This window comes from Python bivittatus, unplaced genomic scaffold (assembly GCF_059951505.1).
Source record: "Python bivittatus isolate LINGU-HERP-01145 unplaced genomic scaffold, Pbiv_v1 ctg000610_np1212, whole genome shotgun sequence".
Classification (NCBI taxonomy): domain Eukaryota; kingdom Metazoa; phylum Chordata; class Lepidosauria; order Squamata; family Pythonidae; genus Python; species Python bivittatus.
This window is the reverse complement of record NW_028277088.1, coordinates 8830503-8853245: the sequence shown is the minus strand read 5'-3', so window position 1 is coordinate 8853245 and position 22743 is coordinate 8830503. Positions and strand designations below refer to the sequence as shown.

At 39.1% G+C, this 22743-nt stretch overlaps 1 protein-coding gene across 1 annotated transcript in view; it reads left to right on the top strand.

Moving 5' to 3' along the window:
* The window catches only part of LOC103067064 (protein tyrosine phosphatase receptor type N2), a 137779-nt gene that overhangs the window by 36854 nt on the left and 78182 nt on the right, over positions 1 to 22743 (top strand). The window contains exon 4 of the mRNA XM_088150523.1: positions 6544 to 6738. Within this exon, the coding sequence (XP_088006649.1) occupies positions 6544 to 6738 (195 nt within the window). The remainder of the gene's footprint in view (positions 1 to 6543; positions 6739 to 22743) is intronic.

The following is a 22743-nucleotide window of genomic DNA, read 5'->3' as shown; positions in this document are numbered from 1 at the left end:
TTGCTTTGAATAAATAGCAACTCTTAATTTCTAAGATCTGGATTGTTTCCATGCTTTAAAAAAAAACACATTAATGTCAATTTGTACTAGAAAATATATGTACAAACATATTATAAATAGATAAACAGAAAAGTCAGAGGCTCTCTCAGAGCAGTTTTCATTGCTGTTTGCAGACAAAGTTGATCAGATTTCCTAAATATGAACTCCAGTATTGGGACAGGTCACAGAATGGTAACCTTGACAAAAATTTGCCAAGTTCATATAAATTATTTTCAGTTTGAGATCTCAAGGGTGTGGATAAGGTGTGGCTTCACAGCTTCAGATGAATACATTTTTTGAATCCATTTTAACTGAAGTTTCATCTGTGATATTGTACTGAGACAGCTTTAGTTGTCTTGGTAAATGACCTATGCTAGGTCATCTTTCTGGTCCAGCTAGCGGGGTTGAACCTTAGGGCGCTGTTTTGTTGGGACTTTTTTTGTCTGCTTGTTGGGACAGGCCCAGAAGGCAGTGCTGGAGAAGTACTATTTAATGCTTTGGCTATTAAGCTACAGTGTTCCATGGACTTCTATCTTATATCCTCTGGTATTTAATATTTACATGAAAGTGCAAGGGGAGGTCATGTCAGCTGTGGAGTGGGATGCCATCAGTATATTGATGACACTCAGCAACATTGGTCTCTACCTTGAATCCCCTTGAACATTGGCTAGTCTTGATAATGGGCTGGATAAGGGAAAACAAGTTGAAATTAAATCCAGACAAGATTGAGGTGTTGTTGGTAAGGAAAATAACTATAGGTAAGGATGGAAGTGAAGTTTGTTCTGGATGGGGTCACACTTATCCAGAAAGAGTAGGCTAATTATAGGGAATGTTCCTTGATATCCAGCTGTCACTGGATTTGCAGTAATGGCTATGACAAGGAGCCCATTTGCACAATTATTTGTGCCAAAAAAAACCCTTATTTAAGACTATTCTTATATTGTGTTTTTAATTAATTTTATCTTTTCTGTAAACCACCCAGAGTCTCTTTTTAATGAGATGAGTGGTGACAGATTTGATAGATAAATAAATAATTGTGGCAAGTGCTTCAACTGCGACTCTTCCTAGGTTGGTCAGACTTAATGTCAGTTATCCACACTTAAATTCAACTTTTGCAATCTGCTTTTACACAGGGCTGCCTTTGAAAAGTATCTAACCATTATAATTGGTGCAAAATGTGACAGCTAGGCTGTTTGGAACAAGGTACATGGATCATGCAATGATGCCTGAAAGATGTACTGTAATTACCAGTTGTCTGCTGTGCACAATTTAAGGTGCTAGTGTTGACTTTTAAAGCCCTAAAGAGTTTAGGGCCTGATTATCTGCAGGACCGCTTTTCTGAGTATACAGACATGGCCAAAAGTATTGGTACTCCTCCACTTTTTCCTAAAGAATCCCAATTTGTCATGAAATGTTGAAACTGACACAAGTAAATGGCATCCACCATTCTTTATTCCATAGTTAATAGAGCAGCCACTTTGTTTTTGATGTATGATTTAACATATTCTTGTAAATAATAAAAGAAAATGGTATGGACATAATTATTGATACCCCTAACCAAATATTTCGTAGCATACCCTTTTAACACAATAACTGCAATTAAGTGCTTTCTGTAGCTCTGAATAAGACTACTACACTTCTCAATTGGCAGTTTGTCCCACTCTTCTTGGGCAAACTGCTCCAGTTGTTTTAGGTTTGATGTGTTCCTTCTCTCAAGTGAGAGATTCAACTCTTTCCATAGATGTTCAGTTGGTTTCACATCAAAACTCATAGCAGGCCACTTCAGAACAGTCCTACGTTTGCTTTTCAACTAGTCTTTCCTCCTCAGACAACTCCCTGCTTTTCTTTCTCACTTTCATGTTCTTAGATGTATATTTTGCGTCATTATCCTGGGGGAGGACCTATGACCTGTGACTTAGACAGAGCATTCATAGGGCATTATGTTTTGCTCTAGAATGCATTGATAATCTTCTGATTTCATTGTGCCCTGCATAGATTTAAGGCACCTGGTGCCAGAGGCAGCAAAGCAACCCCATAACATTATGGTCTCTCCTCCATGTTTCACAGTAGGGATGGCATTCTTTTGTTTAAAATCGTTTTCTTCTGTAAACATAGAGCTGCTGTAACTTACCAAAAAGCTCATTGCTTTCATTTGTCCAAAGGACATTCTCCCAGAAGGACTGTGGCTTATCAACATACATTTTAGCAAACTCCAGTCTGGCTTTTTTGTGTCTGTCTTTCAGAAGTGGGGTCTTCCTGGATTTTCTGCCACTTTCAGTAAGACAGCGATGGATGGTGCAACTTGATATTGTTGTATCTTAATCTTGGAAGTCAGCCAGGATCTCTTTTGAAGTCTTCCTTGGTTCTTTCACTGTCATTCAAACTATCCTTCTGTTCAGTTGGGGTTAATTTTCCTCCTGTGGCCACATCCAGGGAGGTTGACTAAGGTCCCATGGACCTTAAACTTCTTAATAATATTAACCATGGTCACAGGAACATGAAACTCGTTGGAAATGGTTTTGTAGCTTTTATCTTTACCATGCTTGGCTATTACTATCATCCTTTCCTCCTCAGACAACTCCCTGCTTTTCTTTCTCACTTTCATGTTCGCTGCAACACAAAACACCTGAGTACTTTTCTCCATTCAAATAGGCCAAGTGACTAATTATGAGATTGAAGACACCTGTCATACTAATTAAATAGTCTGCTTGAGAGATCACTAAAATCCAATAATGTCTTTTAACTTCTAAGAAGTACCAATGATTACATCATGCCATTTTCATTTGTTTTATTATTTATACAAATATATTAAGTCATACATGGAAACCAAAGTGCCTGCTCTATGGACTATGCAATAAAGAATGCTAAGTATCATTTACTTGTGTCTGTTTCAACTTATTTCCCTGTAAATTGGGATTCTTTGGGGAAAAGTGGAGGGATACCAATACGTAGGCCACATCTGTAAACTTGCCTGACTATGTAGGAGAGGCCTTTTTGAAGGATGCCTGCACTGTCAGAAGTTCAACTACTGGGTACATGAGTAAGAGCCTTCTCCTGTTGGCTTCAGTGCTATGGACTAGGCTCCTTAAGGAGGTATGCTTAAGGTATTTAGCATACCTTAAGGAGGTATGCTAAATACTCTTGCAGTATTTAGGAAGATGGTAAAAACACATTTCTTTCACCAAGCTTTTTTATTTTAACTGATTGCTGCAATTTTGTTTTTAATAGGATTTATTTTGTTTTCAGTTATTTTTTATTGTTGTGAGCTGCTTTTCGTGTTTGGATAAACAGAAAGGTAGGGTATAAATTCAATAATAAATAATAAAATAAAAATTACAGTTCTAGCAGGCATGAACTGTAAAAACAGATATTTTGTGAATAAATGCTTGCTAATTGAACAGTTAGTGCACATCAGTTTAGTTCTTGTTAAATTATAGCTCTGTTCGATAAGTGAGCGATATGAAAAATTCTCATTTCCAGTGATGTTGTATAAGAAGTTCTATCTCCTGTAAAAAATTAAGTTATACTTCAGTCTGTTCAATTGCTTGTGCCTCTCACAACAGCACATACAGTTTTACCCATTTGTTTCATAATCAGGACTATAGGAACATATGGCACTGATTGCTAATACAGTAATTAAACTGTCAAATAATATATTAATATCTACTTTCAATTGCCAGTTGAGAGCAGTCTCTGGCCTAGGCCTAGACAGGCAACAGTTTCAACATAGTTTAGAACATGGGTGGATTAGTTAGAAGCATTGCACTCTTTGGCGTATACCTACACACCACAGTATAAATATTTATATGCTCTGACTGAAATAAATTGCGTTTAGATCACTAAACGTAATTAGCTGGATTATTCAACCTGCTAGGCCTTAATATTTTATTTGGTTTTAGCTTAGCAGGCAGCAATGAGAATGGACAACAGCATCTAAGTAACATGTGTGACAACAATGATTGCCCCTTTTTATGTGCATGTGATGCATGTGACATGTTAAAAAGGGGGTGGGGCTTAGATTGCTTGGTCAGGTCTACCATCTGATGCTGTTGACCCCACCTGGCAGACATCCCTGTTTGTGTCTGATGGTTTGTAATTTCTACAACTCAGCTAGTGCTTGATAATACAACAAACCATCATTAAACAATAGCTTCATGTGAAGTGCAGACTACACCAATATTTCCTTATTCTATCAGTTTATTTAGTGGCAGAGAAGATCTTAATATTTTCATTGTTATAAAGCTATACGTGTGACCCACACAGTGGTTTGAGTGAACATCAACAGTGTTTTAAGCATAATTGATGATATATTTTAAAGAAAATAAATTATCTCTCAATATAAGTCTATTCATGTCTTAAAATTTGTTCAGAAGGGTCTTCTCAAATTACTTGCTTCTCTGTTGTGACAGCTCAGTTATCCTTTTTTACTATTTCAGGTTTTTTCCCTAAATAATTTTGTACTTTACAAAATTATAAAATAAATTATAAAATATAAGATTCCTCCAAGATTGATAGATTAAACACAACTTGACTCCCAGCAACAGTAAAATTTGCAAATAAAAACACAGAAAACAATAAAACAATGCAATAGTAAATACAAGGAGCAAAAGATGGCAAAAACTGGACAGCAACAAGAAGCAAACCTACACTACCCAGAAGGGGGCTGCAATTACCCTTGTCAAAGGCCTGAGTGAAGAGCTAGGTCTTCAAGACCCTCCAAAACCCAGGAAGCTGGGGGCCACCTGGACCTCAGGGGGAGTCTCGTTCCAGAGGGCAGAAGTTTGTAGATGATGCTCTTTGTGGTAGGCAGTCAGAGTTATCTTTGCTATCAGTATTTATTACTTCTGCATTCTGTTTTTCACCTAAGGAATACAAGGCAATGTACTGTATGTGGGTACATTCCTCTCGTGGGTACTGTACGTTCCTCATTTAATCCTCATAGAAATATCCCTCTGAGATAGATTAGGGTCAGAGAAAATGATTGGTGTGAAGTCGCCCAGTGGGTTCCATGACTGAATGAAGACTTGAACTCACAGTCTGACACCCTAATAATTAAAAAACAAAGTACCAGACAGTAAATTAGCACTAAGCTGGTTTTTGTGGAGCTAACACAGCATTTTACATACAAAAAATAGATTTGTTTATAATGGATGGGATAGATGAAATGAGCTGATTAAGTTAAGTGCTAATTAGAAATCTACCACTATAAACCATTTTTATCATAATAAATCGTATGCATGTATTCATGGACATATTACATACAGATACAATATATTTTATAAAAAGGAGAAGAGATAATGTTACTCCCCTAAAAACTATAATTTTTGCAATCCAGATATCCCAAAGTAATGTAAGTGTCAAAATTCACTCTAGTTTTGTATTTTGATGTGAAATAGATGGGAAAGAAAATGGGAATGAGAGCTGTATAATGGACCATTGAAAGCCATATTGGATTGTGGTGAGATATAAAATAAATGAATAAATCAATACATAAAAATAAAATATTGATTCTAAAATATTATAAAATGCCCTTTCATTGTCTCATTTGTACTCATAAAAATCCAAGAAATTTACATTTCATCACATTGTACATGCCATTTATGTAAACATATATTGAAAAGTCAAGGTGGGAAAGTTTCAGAATGGACACAATGATTTGTTTTTCCATTTTATTTATCTGTGTTTGGATAATTTAGCAGCTTTAAGGGTCATCCATTGAAGCACTGATCAAATTATTTCAAAGATTATTGACTTAGTAGAAACTTAGTTCTAGAAATGGTATAGATACTTAAAAAAAAAAATTCTTGTGCTAGTTATATCTGTTATTTATTAGTTCTAAGCAGTACTTGTTCAGGTAAATATTGAAGTGTAACATAATTGCTCTAATTATTTTCATAAATCAGAGTTAATCTATATTTTAGAATCTATATAGATTCTGGCTAATTTTGATTTTATTAAATGCAGTCTATCATTACTGTAACTACTTGGTAAAATCATATACCTTTCCTAATTCTTGATACTCACAAAATATGTGTAATATAATTACTATGATTCAGAGTAGCATTAAATAAGTTATTTGAATTCTCCAACCCATAATGTGTATCATGTTAAATTGAAATGGAGCAGAAAATGTGTTTAATATATTTTGATGAATATAATGGACACTCTATAACAATTTATTTCAGAGTTGCTCTATTGGAATTAGTGTTGCAGTGGTCATATTTTAGCCTTTAATTTGTATATTTTTCAAATCTTGTATTTTTAAAGAATTGGCAAAGATAATATTAACTATGGAAATGTAGTTATAATACTGGCTGCAGTCCTGCTCACAGATACATGGAAATATTAGTGTTTTTCTACTGTTTGGTACACAGTTGTACATTCCAACTTCAGAACAGAGTTCAGTCTGTATGTAGGTTAGAGCAAAAATATGTTCAATCCATGTTTTCACAGATGATTCCTTCAGTACTAGATTTTAATCCTGTGACATTTTCTGTCTCTTAGGAATTATGCCGTCAGCGTATGGCGGTGAAAACCTCAGATCGTTCAGAGCCTCTACATGCTTCTCGCATTAATAGCATATCTTCACAGTTTAGTGATGGACCTATTCCAAGTCCTTCTACTCGAAGTAGCACTTCATCCTGGTGTGAAGAACCAGTCCAATCTAATATGGACATCTCCACTGGTCACATGATACTGGTAAGGCACTGAAGCAGCATTAAAGCTTCACCTTTTATTTGGATTTATTTGAACAATAGCAATACATAAAAAGAGCAAATCTAGATTTTTAAAGCAACAAGTTCTGCTTATTAAAAATACTTCCTTGGCATATTTATTCTGGTTTTGCTTCTTGTTGTTCTGTTGGTGTTTAAAGTAATATTAATTTAATTTATATTGTGTGTGTTATGGGATCTCTGAACTGTAATAAAGTCTGGTTCTTATTGAAGTAGATAAAACTTGAAAAATGAATTTGAACTTCCAGGATTAAACTTCTAAAAAATGTTTTCTGTTATTGCTTCCATCATTTTAACTTTTACATTTCTTTATTAGCAAGTTTTTTTTTCTTTTTATTAAATGTGTTCATAAACATGAATCCATGCAGCTGCAGCCTGTGGCTTATCATTGAACAGGGAACTGCCCTTTCTCATGGGACAATGATGTCTAGTTCCAATCATGGATATATGTAGGGATAACTGGCTAATAAAAATGTTCTGTGCATGCTTTGAAGCAGGGCTGGAAAAAAGAATTCATTTTTTAAAAATGTAAAATTAAGGATTGCAATGAGTCAGTTTCAGTATAGTCTGTCAGAAATATTAGCATTCTTAGGGAAAAGAATCAAATAGATGAAATATGATTTGTACATAGTGACATTTTGAAATATGATAGGGTACCAGGTTTAAGTCCCATTGATAGCCTAAACGTAACTATTTGTGTAGTTGAATGAATGCTAGAACCTGTGAAATACTTTCAAATATTTTTTGCTATGAAAAAAAAAAATTCTCTCTATAAATTATGAAAGAATCTTGGCCAATGGAAACTCTTATAAAGAATCTGTTGTATATCCATATAACACCTCAGATCCTCTTGCATCCCAAGAAATTTGTTGTCTTTTTTAAATAAGTAACTGTTCTATTAAACCTGTCAATTTTTTAATTATAAATTTGATTTAAAAGGAACTAAACCAAGTATCGACTTTTCTAGTTAAATAATTTCCACAATTTTTGTTTAAGAAGTATGCAGTATTCAGATCGAAACAGGCAAGGATGCTTCAGATGTGGTGTGGATACCCTTTTTGTATTTGCTGGCTGCTCCTTAAAGAAGCCATGCCTTTTCCAGGGCTGCTCAACCTGATTGCTGAGGTGGTGGTGAAGTTCCCTGAGCTGATAGTGTTGTGGGATTTCAACTTACCCTCCCTCAGCAAGAGGTCTGGAGCAGGCCAGGATTTCATGGCTGCCATGTCAACCATGGACCTGATCCAACCTATTGAGGGTTTGACACATGGATGCTAGACTTGTCTTTCGACTCAGGGCATACGCAGCTGATTTGAAGTTGGAAGGCATTGAACTTTGCCCCTTGTTATAGAAAGCTCACTCTCTGATTGCTATGAAGTTCTGCAGTGTGATCCCTCTTCTGCAGTAAAGAAAGGATATATCAATCTGCTTCAGGTGCCACATAGATCCTGTTGGTTTTCAGAGGTCTCTTGGGGAGTTTTCTGAGGAACTGGTAGACAGCTCGACTGAGACTTGGGTTGTTCAATGGAATAAAGGGCTGTCTGGGGCACTGGACTGGGTTGCTCTGGAGTGGCATCTCCCTGTTTGTAGTTCAGACTACACCCACTTGGTTTACTGATGAAGCAGTAGGAGAGATGCCTAGTCCACTGCTGTAGGAAGACATGTCTTGAGTCTGACTGGACTCTTTACAAGTTGAATCTTCAATCTACGCAGTGGTGATTTGAGTTGCAAAAAAGGAATATTTTGCTGCCCTTATTGTGTCAGCTAAGTGCTATCCAGCAGCCTCTTTTAACGTGACTCGTTCACTTTTAGGGAAGGATATTTGCCAAAAATGTCTGCAAGAAAGCTGTGAAGAATTTTCACAGCATTTGATAGGCAAAACTGCTCAAATCCAACATGAGCTTTTGTCCAGCTGGGCAGCGTGAATGGAGATGACTCGAGCCTTGTCTTGTAAAGCTATCTGGTATCATATTAAGTCTGTGAATCCTGAGGAAGTTGATAGGGCCGTCTGCAATGTTAGTTCCACCATTTTGCAATTGGATCCCTGTCCCTCATGACTGGTTAACAATGCAGATGGTTGAATCTGAGCAGTAATCAATGCTTTTTTTAAGTGAAAGGTTGTTTCTGTTGCCTCTGAAGGAGGTGATAGTGCACCCCAATCTTGAAGCCTTTGATCGATACAACTGGCTTTGACAGTTATAGACCTGTCCGCAACCTTCCTTTTGATGGAAAGGTTGTGGAGAAAATGGTGGGTGCACAACTGCAAAGGACCTCAGAGGAAGTGGGTTATCTGGACCTTTGTCAATCATAGTTCAGGCCAGGAAGCAACATAGAAACTGTATTGGTTTCACATTCAGAGAGACCAGGCTCAGGGGGATAAACACCCTGCGGTCCTCATTGATTGCTCAACGGCTTTTGATACCATCAACCATGGTATCCTTTTGGACCATCTCTAAAGGATTGGGGGAGCACTATTTTGCAGTGATTCTCCTCCTTCCTGAAGAGTCAGTTCCACCTCCGCTTTGTGGAGTGATTCAGGGATCTCTCTTCTCTCTACTCCTACAGTTTTTAATATCTATATGAAATCTCCAGGGGAGATCATTTGCCCACATGGGATTTGGTATCATCAATATACTGATGATACCCAATTTTACATCTCATCCCTGGATCAAATAGGTGATGTTTTACAAGTGCTGACCCAGTGCTTGGAGGTTGTCAGAGTCTGGATGGGGAGGAACAGACTTCAAATGAATCCCTCAAGATGAAGTAGCTCTTGGTTTGTGGCCCAAAGATTCTAGGGAAATTCCATCTTTGACCCTGAATTGCTCTGTACTCCCCTACTCAGAGGCAGTCTGCAATTTGGGAGTTCTCTTACACTCAAAGCTCCTGCTTGAAGAGCAAGTGGTAGCTGTGGCTAGAAGACCTTTTGCATAGGTACATCTTGTGTATCAGTTGCAACCTTTCCTGGATCAGGATGCTTTACTCTCATTCGCGTATGCCCTAGTCACAACTGTGTGATCTATTGTAACACACTGTACATGGGATTGCCCTTGAAGAACATCCAAAAGCTACAGCTGGTGCAAAATGCAGTGGCCTGGACAGTGATAGATATATCTCAATATACTCAGCTGGCCCCACTGCTTTTGGAGCTACATTGGTTACAATCAGCTTCTGCATGCAATTCAAGGTGTTGGTTGTCACCTTTAAGGCCCTATATGGCTCCAGACCGGATTATCTGAGATACGCTTTCTCCTGTATTAATCTACTTGTCCAACCAGATTAAAAAGAGTCAACTCCCTCCTGGTCCCTAAGGATGTGTGAAAGAATTGAGATGTGGTCCAGAAGATGGGTCTTCTCTGTAGTGGCTTGACGCTTTATATCCTGCCCCTAGAAATACTTGGCCCACTCATTTTAGGCTTTTAGGAAAGTTTCCTTTTTAAGTACACCTTGTTGGTTTTGATGCCTAGTAAGGAACCATCTTATCTTAGTGAGACAATGCCTTGATTACATTTTCCACAAGCTAGAAACTATGCATCTGGGAGGCCCACCAAGTCTATCTGACAAGAATCCTGCAAAGAGAAGCAGAAAACAAAAACATTGCTGCTATGTTTTAAAGAAATACTTTATTTTTGCAGTAAGAGTGGGCCAAAAGAGAGTAAAAACTTTTCCTTTTATTCTTTGTAAATGTGTCCTCTAAATTTTAACTGTATATTTATTTATTGTTTTAATATGTTGTAAGTCACCCAGAGTCCCCCATTGGGGGGAGATGGGTGGGGATAAGTTTAATTAATAAATAAATAAATAAATAAATATCTGTTGGTTGTTTTATTGTTCATTCATGTATATTGGGTTGCTACTTTTATGTTGAGATTCTTCTTTATGTTGAGATATAGAAATTTTGTTAAGAAATACATATATAAAATATGCTTAAAAGTCTTTATGGTATTAACGTGCAATCAACATGCAGCTGATCTGGAATTGGAAACTTTACATATTCATACATTTTCTGATGAATTTAGCATTACGATGGTATCAGTTCAGCTGAGTGAACTGTGTTTTTTTAGGTTGTCAAAAAACATGTGTTTTGCATTAAGTTGTTAGGGTTCAGAAAAGGACTGCTGAAATGGTAATATATTTCAGGAATGCTAACTGGAAGGATGTGCGTGTATGAGAGAGAGAGAGGGAGAATGAAACAAATAAGATCACTAAATTTAAATAAATATTCAGGAAAAAATTGTGTCCTCTATATAGATCTTTGAAAGATGAAAGGCAGGCAAAATACCTGTTCTTATTAGACACAATAATAACAATGTTTAAGGAGATCATTTATTTTTCCAGAATACCAGAAAAATATGTGAAGAGGAAAGTTAAGTAGATGCTACAGGTAGTCCTCGCTTAATGACCATTCATTTGGCGACTATTTGAAGTTATGACCCCTGCAGTCATGTGATCAAAATTTGGCAACCAGCCCGCATTTATGACTGCAAGCCCGTGCACAGTGCTGACGGCCACCACCTTTGCCTGGGGAACCTCCACCAGCTCCATTCCGCTGCCTCCACCCCAGCCAAGCCCAGCAAGCTCCCCGATGAGGCTCCACCACCCTGCCGCATGCATTGCATGACTGCGCCCTTGCCCAGCACCTGAATCTCAGGCCAGCAGCGGGAAGAAGATGGTGAAGGTTGGCAGGGGGTGTGGCAGGGATAGGCGGCAGCACTGCAAAGCAGCCAAAAGGGCAGAGATGGGGAGGATATAGGCTGGTGGGGGGAGTTGAAGTGGAGCCTCGTCTGCCAAAGGGAGCTTGCTGGGCTTGGCTGAGGAGGAGGCAGCAGGATTGGAACCAGCAGTTCATGCGGGGCAGGAGAAGTGTGAGGTCCTCACCTAACAACGGTGCAGTCCTCGCCTAACAACTGCAACCAGGACTACCAGAATTGCCATCACTAAGCAGCGCAGGCACATGATGTTGTGCCTAACTACTGCTTTGCTTAGCAACAGAAATTCCAGTCCCAATTAAGGTCATTAAGCGAGGACCAACTGTATTTTATCCAGTAGTCATAATTCCAGCATTTAACCATTTTCTCTCTTGGTTTGAGGACAGCCAGATTGCCTGCAGTATGTAATAGCCAGAGATTTTTCTCTGTTATGCATATTGGTGCATTTTAAATCTCTGGCACGTATGCACACACTGCCACCAACTTGATTCAAACATTAATATTTGCAAACCCATACTAGCCTAGGTTTTGTATATCTGCATAGAGTTCTTGCCTCCATTCCAGCAGACTGTGAGGTAGAGATAAAAGTCTTTGTTCCTTTCCTCAGACAAAGGAAAAGCAGCATGGGAAAGCAAGGTGCTTCTGTTTTTTGCAGCTCTTTGGTTTTCCATCAGAAAAATGGGATTTGCCTATGTACTTCTTTAGGAAATGACCTGTTCATCATCTGATACTTTTATCATTTTAACAGCATGGAGGTTATCTAATCAGAAATCCTAGATAGATCCAGTTGTAGGTTGACTGTGTAACATATGAAGGGTAGGAAGAATTCTGAGGAATGGAGATTTCTGTGTTGATGCACTAGTTCTGTAATGTCGTAATTGATTTTAGAGAAGGGTTGGAATATTTGAAATTGAAGTCTTCCATATCATAGAGATGATGATTTGGAAGTGATTCTTTTGTTTCAGATATATAATTTTATGCACACACACACATATACTACATATACATATTTTTAAAATCCCTGACAGTTGCAGTAGAAACATGGTTTGAGCTATGCCTCTGTGTGTATTGAATCTAGTAGATTTTTATTTCAGTGAAGTCTTATGTAGCTCAGTGAAGAAGACCCAAAAGAAGAAAGAGTGCAAGATGTTTTGGGAGATCATCTAGCCTTGGTTTCTTTCAGCCCCTAATATCACAGTCAATAGTCTGGGGCAGACAAGCAGAAAGATAAACAGGAAATAAATTATCATCTGTATTTATTTGCATGTCCAATATCATTCTTATATCATATATTGCAACTCGGTAAATCAAATGAATTGTTTCCTCTTTTCTGTATTTATCGGATGAAGGCATATTGTGTTTTGTGCACTTTTTTTTTTTTTTTTACTACATACAAGAGTATGTATTGATTTTTACTTTACTTATTAAACTACTTTTCCAAAGTGGCTTAGGTAAAAGGAAACATAGTAGTAAACATACAGGTGAAACCAGAATACATAAATGTATTATGCTATTTATTCAGTTTTCATTCCTATCACAGGAATATCTATCTCATATCTATTCCATCATCACCATTTTCAGTTTTTTTCTTCAGCAGTCAGGTACCATTTAGTGGTTGCTTGGGGCCTCGGCAGGCTGTTTTGATCCCTTCCCCTTTTCATTTTTGAATTGGAATGAATATATCTGGGTATATATTCTGGTGCATTTTTCTTTCATTTCTATAGGAATTGCCATGCTGTCCCTGGAAATAAAATATTAAAATAGCTTCTCAGTGTGAACCTATCCAGTAATTTATCTATCTATTATGTGTGTCTCCATTCTTTATCTCTTTCCATTTACCTTCCCACCCTTTTGACAGGTTTTTCCCCCCTTTTCAAAGTCAGCATTCTTTTCAGTCCTTATCGACTGTTTTTTATTTTTCCCAATTTCTTAGAGATTTATTTATGATAAAGTTGTTGGTTTTTTTTAATATCTACAGACTTCAAGCTTGCTCAAAATATGATGATACAGTCTCTTTTACAGAGAGCTGCTGTTTTTGCTACAGCTAAATTACTTTAATTAGAAATAAAAGAAATGATTATAACAATATAAAACTGCAACATTCTAATTAACAAGTAAAATAAATAGGATTGAAAACATAGCCATCACAGGAGAAACTGATTGTATGTGTCAATTTTTAAATGCTTTTCAGACTTAACAAATAGCATTTAAAAAGATAATTTCTTACACACACAGATCCACAGATAAACCTTAATGTGACACAATTGGCTCTTTGCTAACAATGGGCCAAAAAATAATATGCTGGATGCTACATGCATAGACTTCAAAATCAAGCTTTAACATACCCCAGCCCTTTAAAGTTTTCTGCTAGCATTTCAAATTGAGCTGAGGAATCCACAGGTAATCGATATAATTTTTTTAAGATCTATAGAAATACTACTTTCACTGTCTTGTTTCTACCAGTATCCTAGCAGCCAGGTTTTACACCATTTGTAAACTCTGGATCATTTTAAAGGCAGTCGTAGTGCATTCATCTAGTTTGGATATAATTAGGGCATGAATAACTGAGACCAAATTAATCTTTTCTGGATAGAACAGCATTGGCAAACTAACTGATAAAATCTGCTAGCTACCATATTATGCAACTTCTGCTAATTGCATGGTTCATCCAGAACTAATTCCCTACATAACAATACTCATATGTTGCCTGCATTAAATTTCAGATTTCACCCTTACCCAACCCCAAACACTGGTTCAGAATTTCCACATCCTTCTTACAATAAAAAAAACCAAAACTGAGTGGTTAAACTCGGTATTTTCAGAATACCGGTGACACTACCTCATTCTTATAATCTCAGTAATGTTGATTCTGAACTTTGTAGAGAACAAGGTGATAAACTAGAGTTTTGTAAACCTAGTTAGTTAAAGAGATCTAAAGTATAGAGTAGAGATAACATTTGTTATCAATTTCCCTGTAACTTAACAATTGGCATTTGATGTTCATGTTTCTACTAGATACTCAGACTACTTTGGGTGGATGCACTGACTGACTTCACACATTGACTTATCCAGTCAAGTGGCTTATTTGGTTTTGGCTAAACCCCATGTATAGACCTAGTCATTACAGTTTGTAAATTGTGGTTCCCTGCAGACTTTGTGCAATGTATACCTGGGTGCTACCTCTTTTTGGAGTCTCATTTGGGAACATTCCAAACCTGAGGAGTTTTAATGGAAAGCACACTAATACAATGCTTGCTCACGGGCATAGCTGCCACTGTTCCCTCAATTCTTCTGCAACTGTAGCAGTAAGCAGTACCATTAGAAATTTCCTTCCTTCCTTCCTTCCTTCCTTCCTTCCTTCCTTCCTTCCTTCCTTCCTTCCTTCCTTCCTTCCTTCCTTCCTTCCTTCCTTCCTTCCTTCCTTCCTTCCTTCCTTCCTTCCTTCCTTCCGAAAAGACAACTACTAAAAAACAGCAAAACACACAGGACCTATCACCCTTTCTAACCCAAAGCCTGGGGAAAAAGCCAGGTTTTCAAGAATCTTTAAAACACAACCAGGATGGGGGCCAGATCTATCTTAGGGGGATGGTGTTTCAGAGGGCAGGTGTTGCAACAGAGAAGACACATTTCTTGGGTCCTAGCAGGTGGTACTGCTTAATGGATGGGACTTGGAGCAATTCAACTCTGCCCAATTGTACAGGCTGGACAGAAGCCATGAAAGTCAGACAGTCCTTTAAATAACCAGGCCCTATGCCATGAAGGGATTTATAGGTAACAATCAGCACCTTAACTTGCACCCAGAAGATTATTGGTAAGCTTATTGGCAGCTAATGGAGCAAACTAAATTATAAGCTGTGAAGATCAAGAAGAAACCAAAATTGTGTCCTTCTGCACCTGATTGTGGTAAGCAAGACATGCCATTGGAACCACACTTTGCCACCTCTTTGTGGTCACCAATTTGTACATCTTGGATTGCTCTTTTACAAAAATCAATTTGTGATGTTCCCATTTTTATTAGTTTTCAGTTTAAGAGGGTGAGATTAGGAAAATTTCCTGACTATCTTTATTTGGAAGGCAGTTGTCTTGAAATCATTCTCCTTAGGTTTGGTGGTGGTATTGTACATGATTAATATCAAGAGGTTCACCAGATTCAGTTTCATCCTGAGATTCCTGTTCTCAGTCTTAATGCCAAAACTTTTGTGTTCCAGATTTGTGACAGGAGAACCAATTTTCCTGGTTGTCAAGAAACAAAATGCTTATTGCACTCTTTTTCTGGTAGACTAGGATACATATTTCATTGGGTATTTCTGGGTCATTTTCTTAAAATTCAGCTTCACTTCAACAACAGACCTTGTCAGTGCAGCCTGAAGGAACTCAGGAAATCTCCATTTTAGATGAGCTGGATTATTTTTTTGACTCACAAGACTTTCTAGAACTTTTTTCCCTGGTTTGTTTTATTAGACCAAGGTCTTTTCCTCCTTGGAGGAACCCTCCAACAGAGAGTACCTTCTTTGTATAAAAACATTAGGGTTTGAGATTCTGCAATTTACACTTGCTTTGGGTGATCCACTATTTGAAGTGATCCATGCTGATACCGTTCTGCTGGTTGCTCTTTCTGTCTGCCACCTTCCATTAAGACTTCAAGGAGGCATGCAAACCCTGTATCCAGAAGTCTAGAAAATATATTTATGTGAAGGATGATTGTAATGTTTTGTTTCTTCTCTTTTCTGAACTCATTCATTGTCAAGGCATTCCAGTCAAAGTTGATAGGAGAGGGTGGTTCATTCATATATAGAAATCTTCAACTCTGATGGGGAGGAACATTTTGGTAAGAAGACCAATGACACTATAGATTACATATAGAAGATTCACAATAGAGCAAACTACATGGCAATGATTCTGCTCTTTCAAATTCTTATCATAGGTATAAGCCATGTAATTGAGATTTCTTATATTCTCTTTTGGCCTGGCAAGACCCCTGCATATTTTCTCAAAATGCATGGCAGTATTGTAACATAACTTCAGTTCTGTAAAATTCATATATATCTGTGACTCTCACTCAACAATTGCAGCAGAATATCCCAATCTTCCTTCATTTGGTGATCATTTTGGGTCTCTTAATTAAACCCATTCTTCCTCCATGCAGTTTTAATGACCTCATTTGTACCTCATAATCAAGCTTTTATTTATTTTATTTGTTTCACTTCTATCTAACCTTTCCTCCAGGAATGCAAGCCAGCATATTCAGTATCCCTCTGCTGGTTTTTCCACACAATTACCCTGTGAGGTAGGTTGGACAGAGAGAGAATGATTGGTCAGTCATTAAATCACTTAATTTGAGACTTGCTACAATATGTGGTTTCAGAGTTTAGCAGCTGCTGTGCTTAATGGCTGCAGCTATCATGGTGGTCAGTATGCCAATCTACAGATGTAACCACCTCAGCTTCATGTGTGATTGCCTGTTCTGTCTGCTATTCCCTATAAGTGCAGTTTAATTACAACTAACACATTTCTTTTAGAACAGGGAAGAGTCGTCGCCAAAGATTTTTCAACACAAGGCTGATTGAATGCCACTGAGAGACACTTTCATATAAATACTTGTGAGCTCACGGTGATCTTCAGAGCCTATCTTGCGGACCAGATAGTCCAAGACACTACAAACAACACTGTCATTTCATATATGAAGAAACAAGGCTGTGTAACATCCTCTACCTCTCTCAATTGGATAATTAGCTCTAGAATTGAAATATAGCCTGTAGTGTCTTTTTCCCAGCATGCAAATCACACATATTTGTGATGCATAGACACTAAAAAGAAAAAAAGATACATTATTAGGTGTAACTGTGGTTGTTAAGTAACATTCACACAACCTACCTATCTTTCTCCTCTGAAGGTGCTTATTTCACTGTGATAGTTATGAAAATTGAGGGATGACAGGGGCCATGCTCAAAAGCATGTAGTCTAGGGGGATTCTTCCTGCCAAAAGCATCCCCAACATTGAAAGTTTCCCAATTGAGGCTGTGTGCAGGTACATCACTCATACATGTGAAGGCACAAATTATCACTCAGAGAACTAAACCTGATGTTTATGCCTTAGGGCAATAGTGGACAAGCATTTTGAGGTTCCCCCCCCCTTTTTTTTTTTCTCAGCCTCCAAAGGTACAGGTGGTCTGCCCAGTAACATGATGGTGACACATGATGGGCAAACCTGAAATTCTTCATCTTTTTCTATGCAGTTAAAAATGTGTGCAGACGCAGTGTCTTTGTCACTGAATTATGGTGATCCAGTCTGGAGGTTTGGAGGTTGCTTATCCAATCTGGATGCACATACAGATTATGTTTGAACCAGGCTATTATGGTTCACTAAGGAAGCCATGGTTTAAAAGAAGTCATGGCTCTGAATGTATTATACTAATAAAAACTGTAGGTACAGTGGGGCAAAAAAGTATTTAGTCAGCCACCAATTGTGCAAGTTCTCCCACTTAAAAAGATGAGAGAGGCCTGTAATTTTCATCATAGGTATACCTCAACTATGAGAGACAAAATGGGGGAGGGGGGGAAATCCAGAAAATCACATTGTCTCATTTTTAAAGAATTTTATTTGCAAATCATGGTGGAAAATAAGTATTTGGTCAATATCAAAAGTTCATCTCAATACTTTGTTATATATCCTTTGTTGGCAATGACAGAGGTCAAACATTTTCTGTAAGTCTTCACAAGGTTTTCACACTGTTGCTGGTATTTTGGCCAATTCCTCCATGCAGATCTCCTCTAGAGCAGTGATGTTCTGTGGCTGTCGCTGGGCAACACGGACTTTCAACTCCCTCCAAATGTTTTCCATGGGGTTGAGATCTGGAGACTGGCTAGGCCACTCCAGGACCTTGAAATGCTTCTTACGAAGCCACTCCTTCGTTGCCCAGGCGGTGTGTTTGGGATCATTGTCATGCTGAAAGACCCAGCCACGTTTCATCTTCAATGCCCTTGCTGATGGAAGGAGGTGTTTACTCAAAATCTCACGATACGTGGCCCCATTCATTCTTTCCTTTACACGGATCAGTCGTCCTGGTCCCTTTGCAGAAAAACAGGCCCAAAGCATGATGTTTCCACCCCCATGCTTCACAGTAGGTATGGTGTTCTTTGGATGCGACTCAGCATTCTTTCTCCTTCAAACACGAGGAGTTGAGTTTAGACCAAAACGTTCTACTTTGGCTTCATCTGACCATATGACATTCTCCCAATCCTCTTCTGGATCATTCAAATGCTCTCTAGCAAACTTCAGACAGGCCCAGACATGTACTGGCTTAAGCAGGGGGACACATCTGGCACTGCAGGATTTGAGTCCCTGGCGGCATAGTGTGTTACTTTGGTCCCAGCTCTCTGCAGGTCATTCACTAGGTCCCTCTGTGTGGTTCTGGGATTTTTGCTCACCGTTCTTGTGATCATTTTGACCCCACAGGGTGAGCTCTTGCATGGAGCCCCATATCGAGGGAGATTATCAGTGGTCTTGTATGTCTTCCATTTTCTAATTATTGCTCCCACAGTTGATTTCTTCACACCAAGCTGCTTGCCTATTGCAGATTCAGTCTTCCCAGCCTGGTGCAGGTCTACAATTTTGTTTCTGGTGTCCTTCGACAGCTCTTTGGTCTTCACCATAGTGGAGTTTGGAGTGTGACTGTTTGAGGTTGTGGACAGGTGTCTTTTATGCTGATAACAAGGTCAAACAGGTGCCATTACTACAGGTAACGAGTGGAGGACAGAGGAGCCTCTTAAAGAAGTAGTTACAGGTCTGTGAGAGCCAGACATCTTGCTTGTTTGTAGGTGACCAAATACTTATTTTCCACCATGATTTGCAAATAAATTCTTTAAAAATCAGACAATGTAATTTTCTGGATTTTTTTTCTCATTTTGTCTCTCATCGTTGAGGTATACCTATGATGAAAATTACAGGCCTCTCTCATCTTTTTAAGTGGGAGAACTTGCACAATTGGTGGCTGACTAAATACTTTTTTGCCCCACTGTAACTTCATTGGTACATTAGGAAGACTGTGAAAAGCAAAGTATAATACAGAATTCTGCATTGGAGGGACAGTAATAATAAAGAAAAATGTACAGAATATTGCCAGTACTTGTTATCTAAATTTACAGGCTATGCTATAGAAAGAAGGGAGATGGTTTTGCTCTTGAAAAGTTCCTTGCTTTGCTATGCCTCAAACTGCAAAGCTCTTCTTCAGACCAAAAGTAAGTAATAATCTGGGCATACATAAATGTTTTCCTCAGTTTAACAATCCATCCATATAATGAATTAATCATCAATGAAAACTTAGCCTATAATAAATTTAATAGTCTCCAATTTTTTTGTGCTTGTCTAGTACAAATAGGTGACGAACAGAACTAAACTGGTAGTTTCTATGATAAAATATATTAGGTTTCTAATTATATGGTCTATGATTATATTATCATTATATCTAAATGGGGTGTATGGGGTGTCCGGCGTGTCCAGGGAGGGGTAGCACCTCTGGTGGAGGGGCCTGCCATGCCCTTTCTAGGGCTGCTTGTTCACCTTTGGTCCCCACCTGGCTCTGAGCTCTCATCTATGGCTTCATGCACATGCAGCAGCCACATCCCAGTAAACCGTCTCGGCAGATTGTTTTATGCCGAGAGATTTTATGCCAAGAGAGTGGGACTGCCCCTGTGCAACAGCTATTCCACTTAAAACTCCATCAAGCACAGGTTTCTGTTGTGCAATTTATCTTCATATACAAGTCATCTGCAAATCATCTCAGTCCAAACCTAATTTGTTGAGCCCTGTGGCGATGGGGGAGTGGTGAAGCAACAGGTGGAGATGACCACTGGCAATTGTAGTCACAAACTTGCACACGGGCGGCCCTTGGACCAGTGGCCGTTCATCTCAGTAGCAGAGATGTCTGGCAGCATCCAGGGTGACTGGGCAGCCCTTCTAGGGTAGCACTTCCCACCCTTGCATGAGGGGGGTTTAGAAAAGGTACCCTAAACATTGCCTGCCCCACAACATCTGGCTAGCTAACCATGGTTGGCAGATCATATCCTTAGCAGTCAAGCATCAAAAAAAAGAAAGAAAACTCATTTTCAGAGCCTAGAATGTCTGCACCTAGATAAGGTATCAAGGTCTGAAAGACAAACAGCACTCATAGCAGCCAAACTTTGCCATTATAGCATTGAAATTATTGAACTCAGTGAGACCAGGCTGGCAGACTAGGGTTCATTACAGGAAGCAGCGAGTGGATATACATTCTTTTGCAAAGGGAAACCACAGACTGACAATAAGACTCATGGAGTTGGTTTTGCAATCAAAAACTGCTCTGCTTAAGAACATCTCTACCCACTGGAATAAAAGAACGCATTATGAAGTTCTGCTGTCCTGGTATATCACCATCATCAGTGCCTATGCACCAACTCTCATGAGTCCAGACAAAGACAAGAAAGGCTTCTATAAGGACCTGAACCAGGTTATTCAAACAACCCCTGCCAGCAACAAACTCGCCATTCTGGGCGACTTCAGTGCTAGGGTGGGGACAGACAGTGACAACTGAGATGGAGTCCTCAGGAGACATGGGGTGGGAAAACTAATGGCCTGCTGCCTCTTAGCAAAAGTGCCAAGCACAACCTGTGCATCACTAACACGATGTTCAGACTTGCAAACAAGTACAAAGCTACTTGGATGCATTCCAGGTCCAAACACTGGCACCTACTTGACTATGTCATAGTACATCAGCACAACCTTAAAGACATCACCATCACCCAAGCCATGCGAGGTGCTGAGTGCTGGACAGATCACAAGTTGGTCCAGTCGGTCCTCAACCTGCACATAGTCCCTTTACATCGTAAGCAACCAAGGACTGTCAGAAAGTCATTCAGCATCAGCAGACTGCAAGACCCAGGCCAAGTCTAATGTTTCCAAGATGTATTTAGTGAAAAACTCCGGCAATTTACTGCTTGTAGGAACCTGTTCTGGAAAGTGGGCGCAGTTTAAAGATGTCATCACGCAGACTGCAATAACTATACTCGGACTGAAAACCTGGGCACCTCAAGATTGGGTTGATGAAAGTCATGAGACCATTTCAGCAGTCCTCCAGGCCAAGAACAAGGCCCATGCAGACTGGCAGAATGATCCATCCTATGTCTCAGAGAAAGACAAGTTTAAGCACCTACAGTCCAAAGTACAGACGGAACTGCGAGAAATGCAGGATGAGTGGTGGCAGAGAAAGGCTGAGAAGGTGGAATGCTATGCAGACATGCATGCCACCAGAGAGTTCTTCAGCGCCATAAAGTCAGTTTATGGTCCTTCTAAATCAGGATGCTCCCCACTGCTGTCATCTAATGGGTTGAGCCTGATCAAAGACCAGGAAGGACTGAAAAACCATTAGGCTGAACACTTTTCCAACCTACTCAATAGGCTATCCACAGTTGATCACAATGTCTTACAGCAGATTCCTCAGCTGCCAGTCTTGGATGCCCTAGACCTGCCTCCCTCTACTGATGAGATCAAGAAAGCGATCTCACAGATGAACTCAAAGCAACAGGACAGGATGGCATTCTGGCTGAAATCTACAAAGCACTAGACCCAAATGCCTTACAGGCATTCCAAGACATTTTGGAAGACATTTGGTACACAGAGGAGATGCCTGACAACTTCCACGATGCCCTCACTACAAAAATAAGGGAAGGAAATCAGACTGCGGAAACTACAGTGGTATCTCACTGCTATCCATTGCAGGCAAGATCTTTGCCTGCATTCTCCTGAACAGATTTGTCACTATCTTGGAAAAGAACCTCCCAGAGGCTCAGTGTGGCTTTTGGCCGGAATGGAGTACAGCAGACAAGATATTTGCTGTGAGGCAAGTCCAGGAGAAATGCATTGAACGGAACAAGCCTCCTTACTCTGCCTTCAATTACCTGACAAAGACATTTGACACTGTAAACTGGGGCTCTTTGGATCATCCTGAGATGTTATAGATGCCCAAGGAAATTTGTGAAGTTGATTTAGCTACTCCATGACAGAATAACAGGACAGGTTCTCTACAATGGTGATACATTAGCTGCATTTGCCATTTCCAACAGGGTAAAAAAGGGTTGTGTGCTAGCCCCAGTCCTGTGCCAAATACCAACCCCATAGAACCAAAATTCACTGTTGACAATATCCAGCTGACAAAATGTAAACAGCTTCAAATACTTGGGAAGCATTATCTCAAGCGATGGGTCTTTGGACAAAGAAATTCACTCCAGGA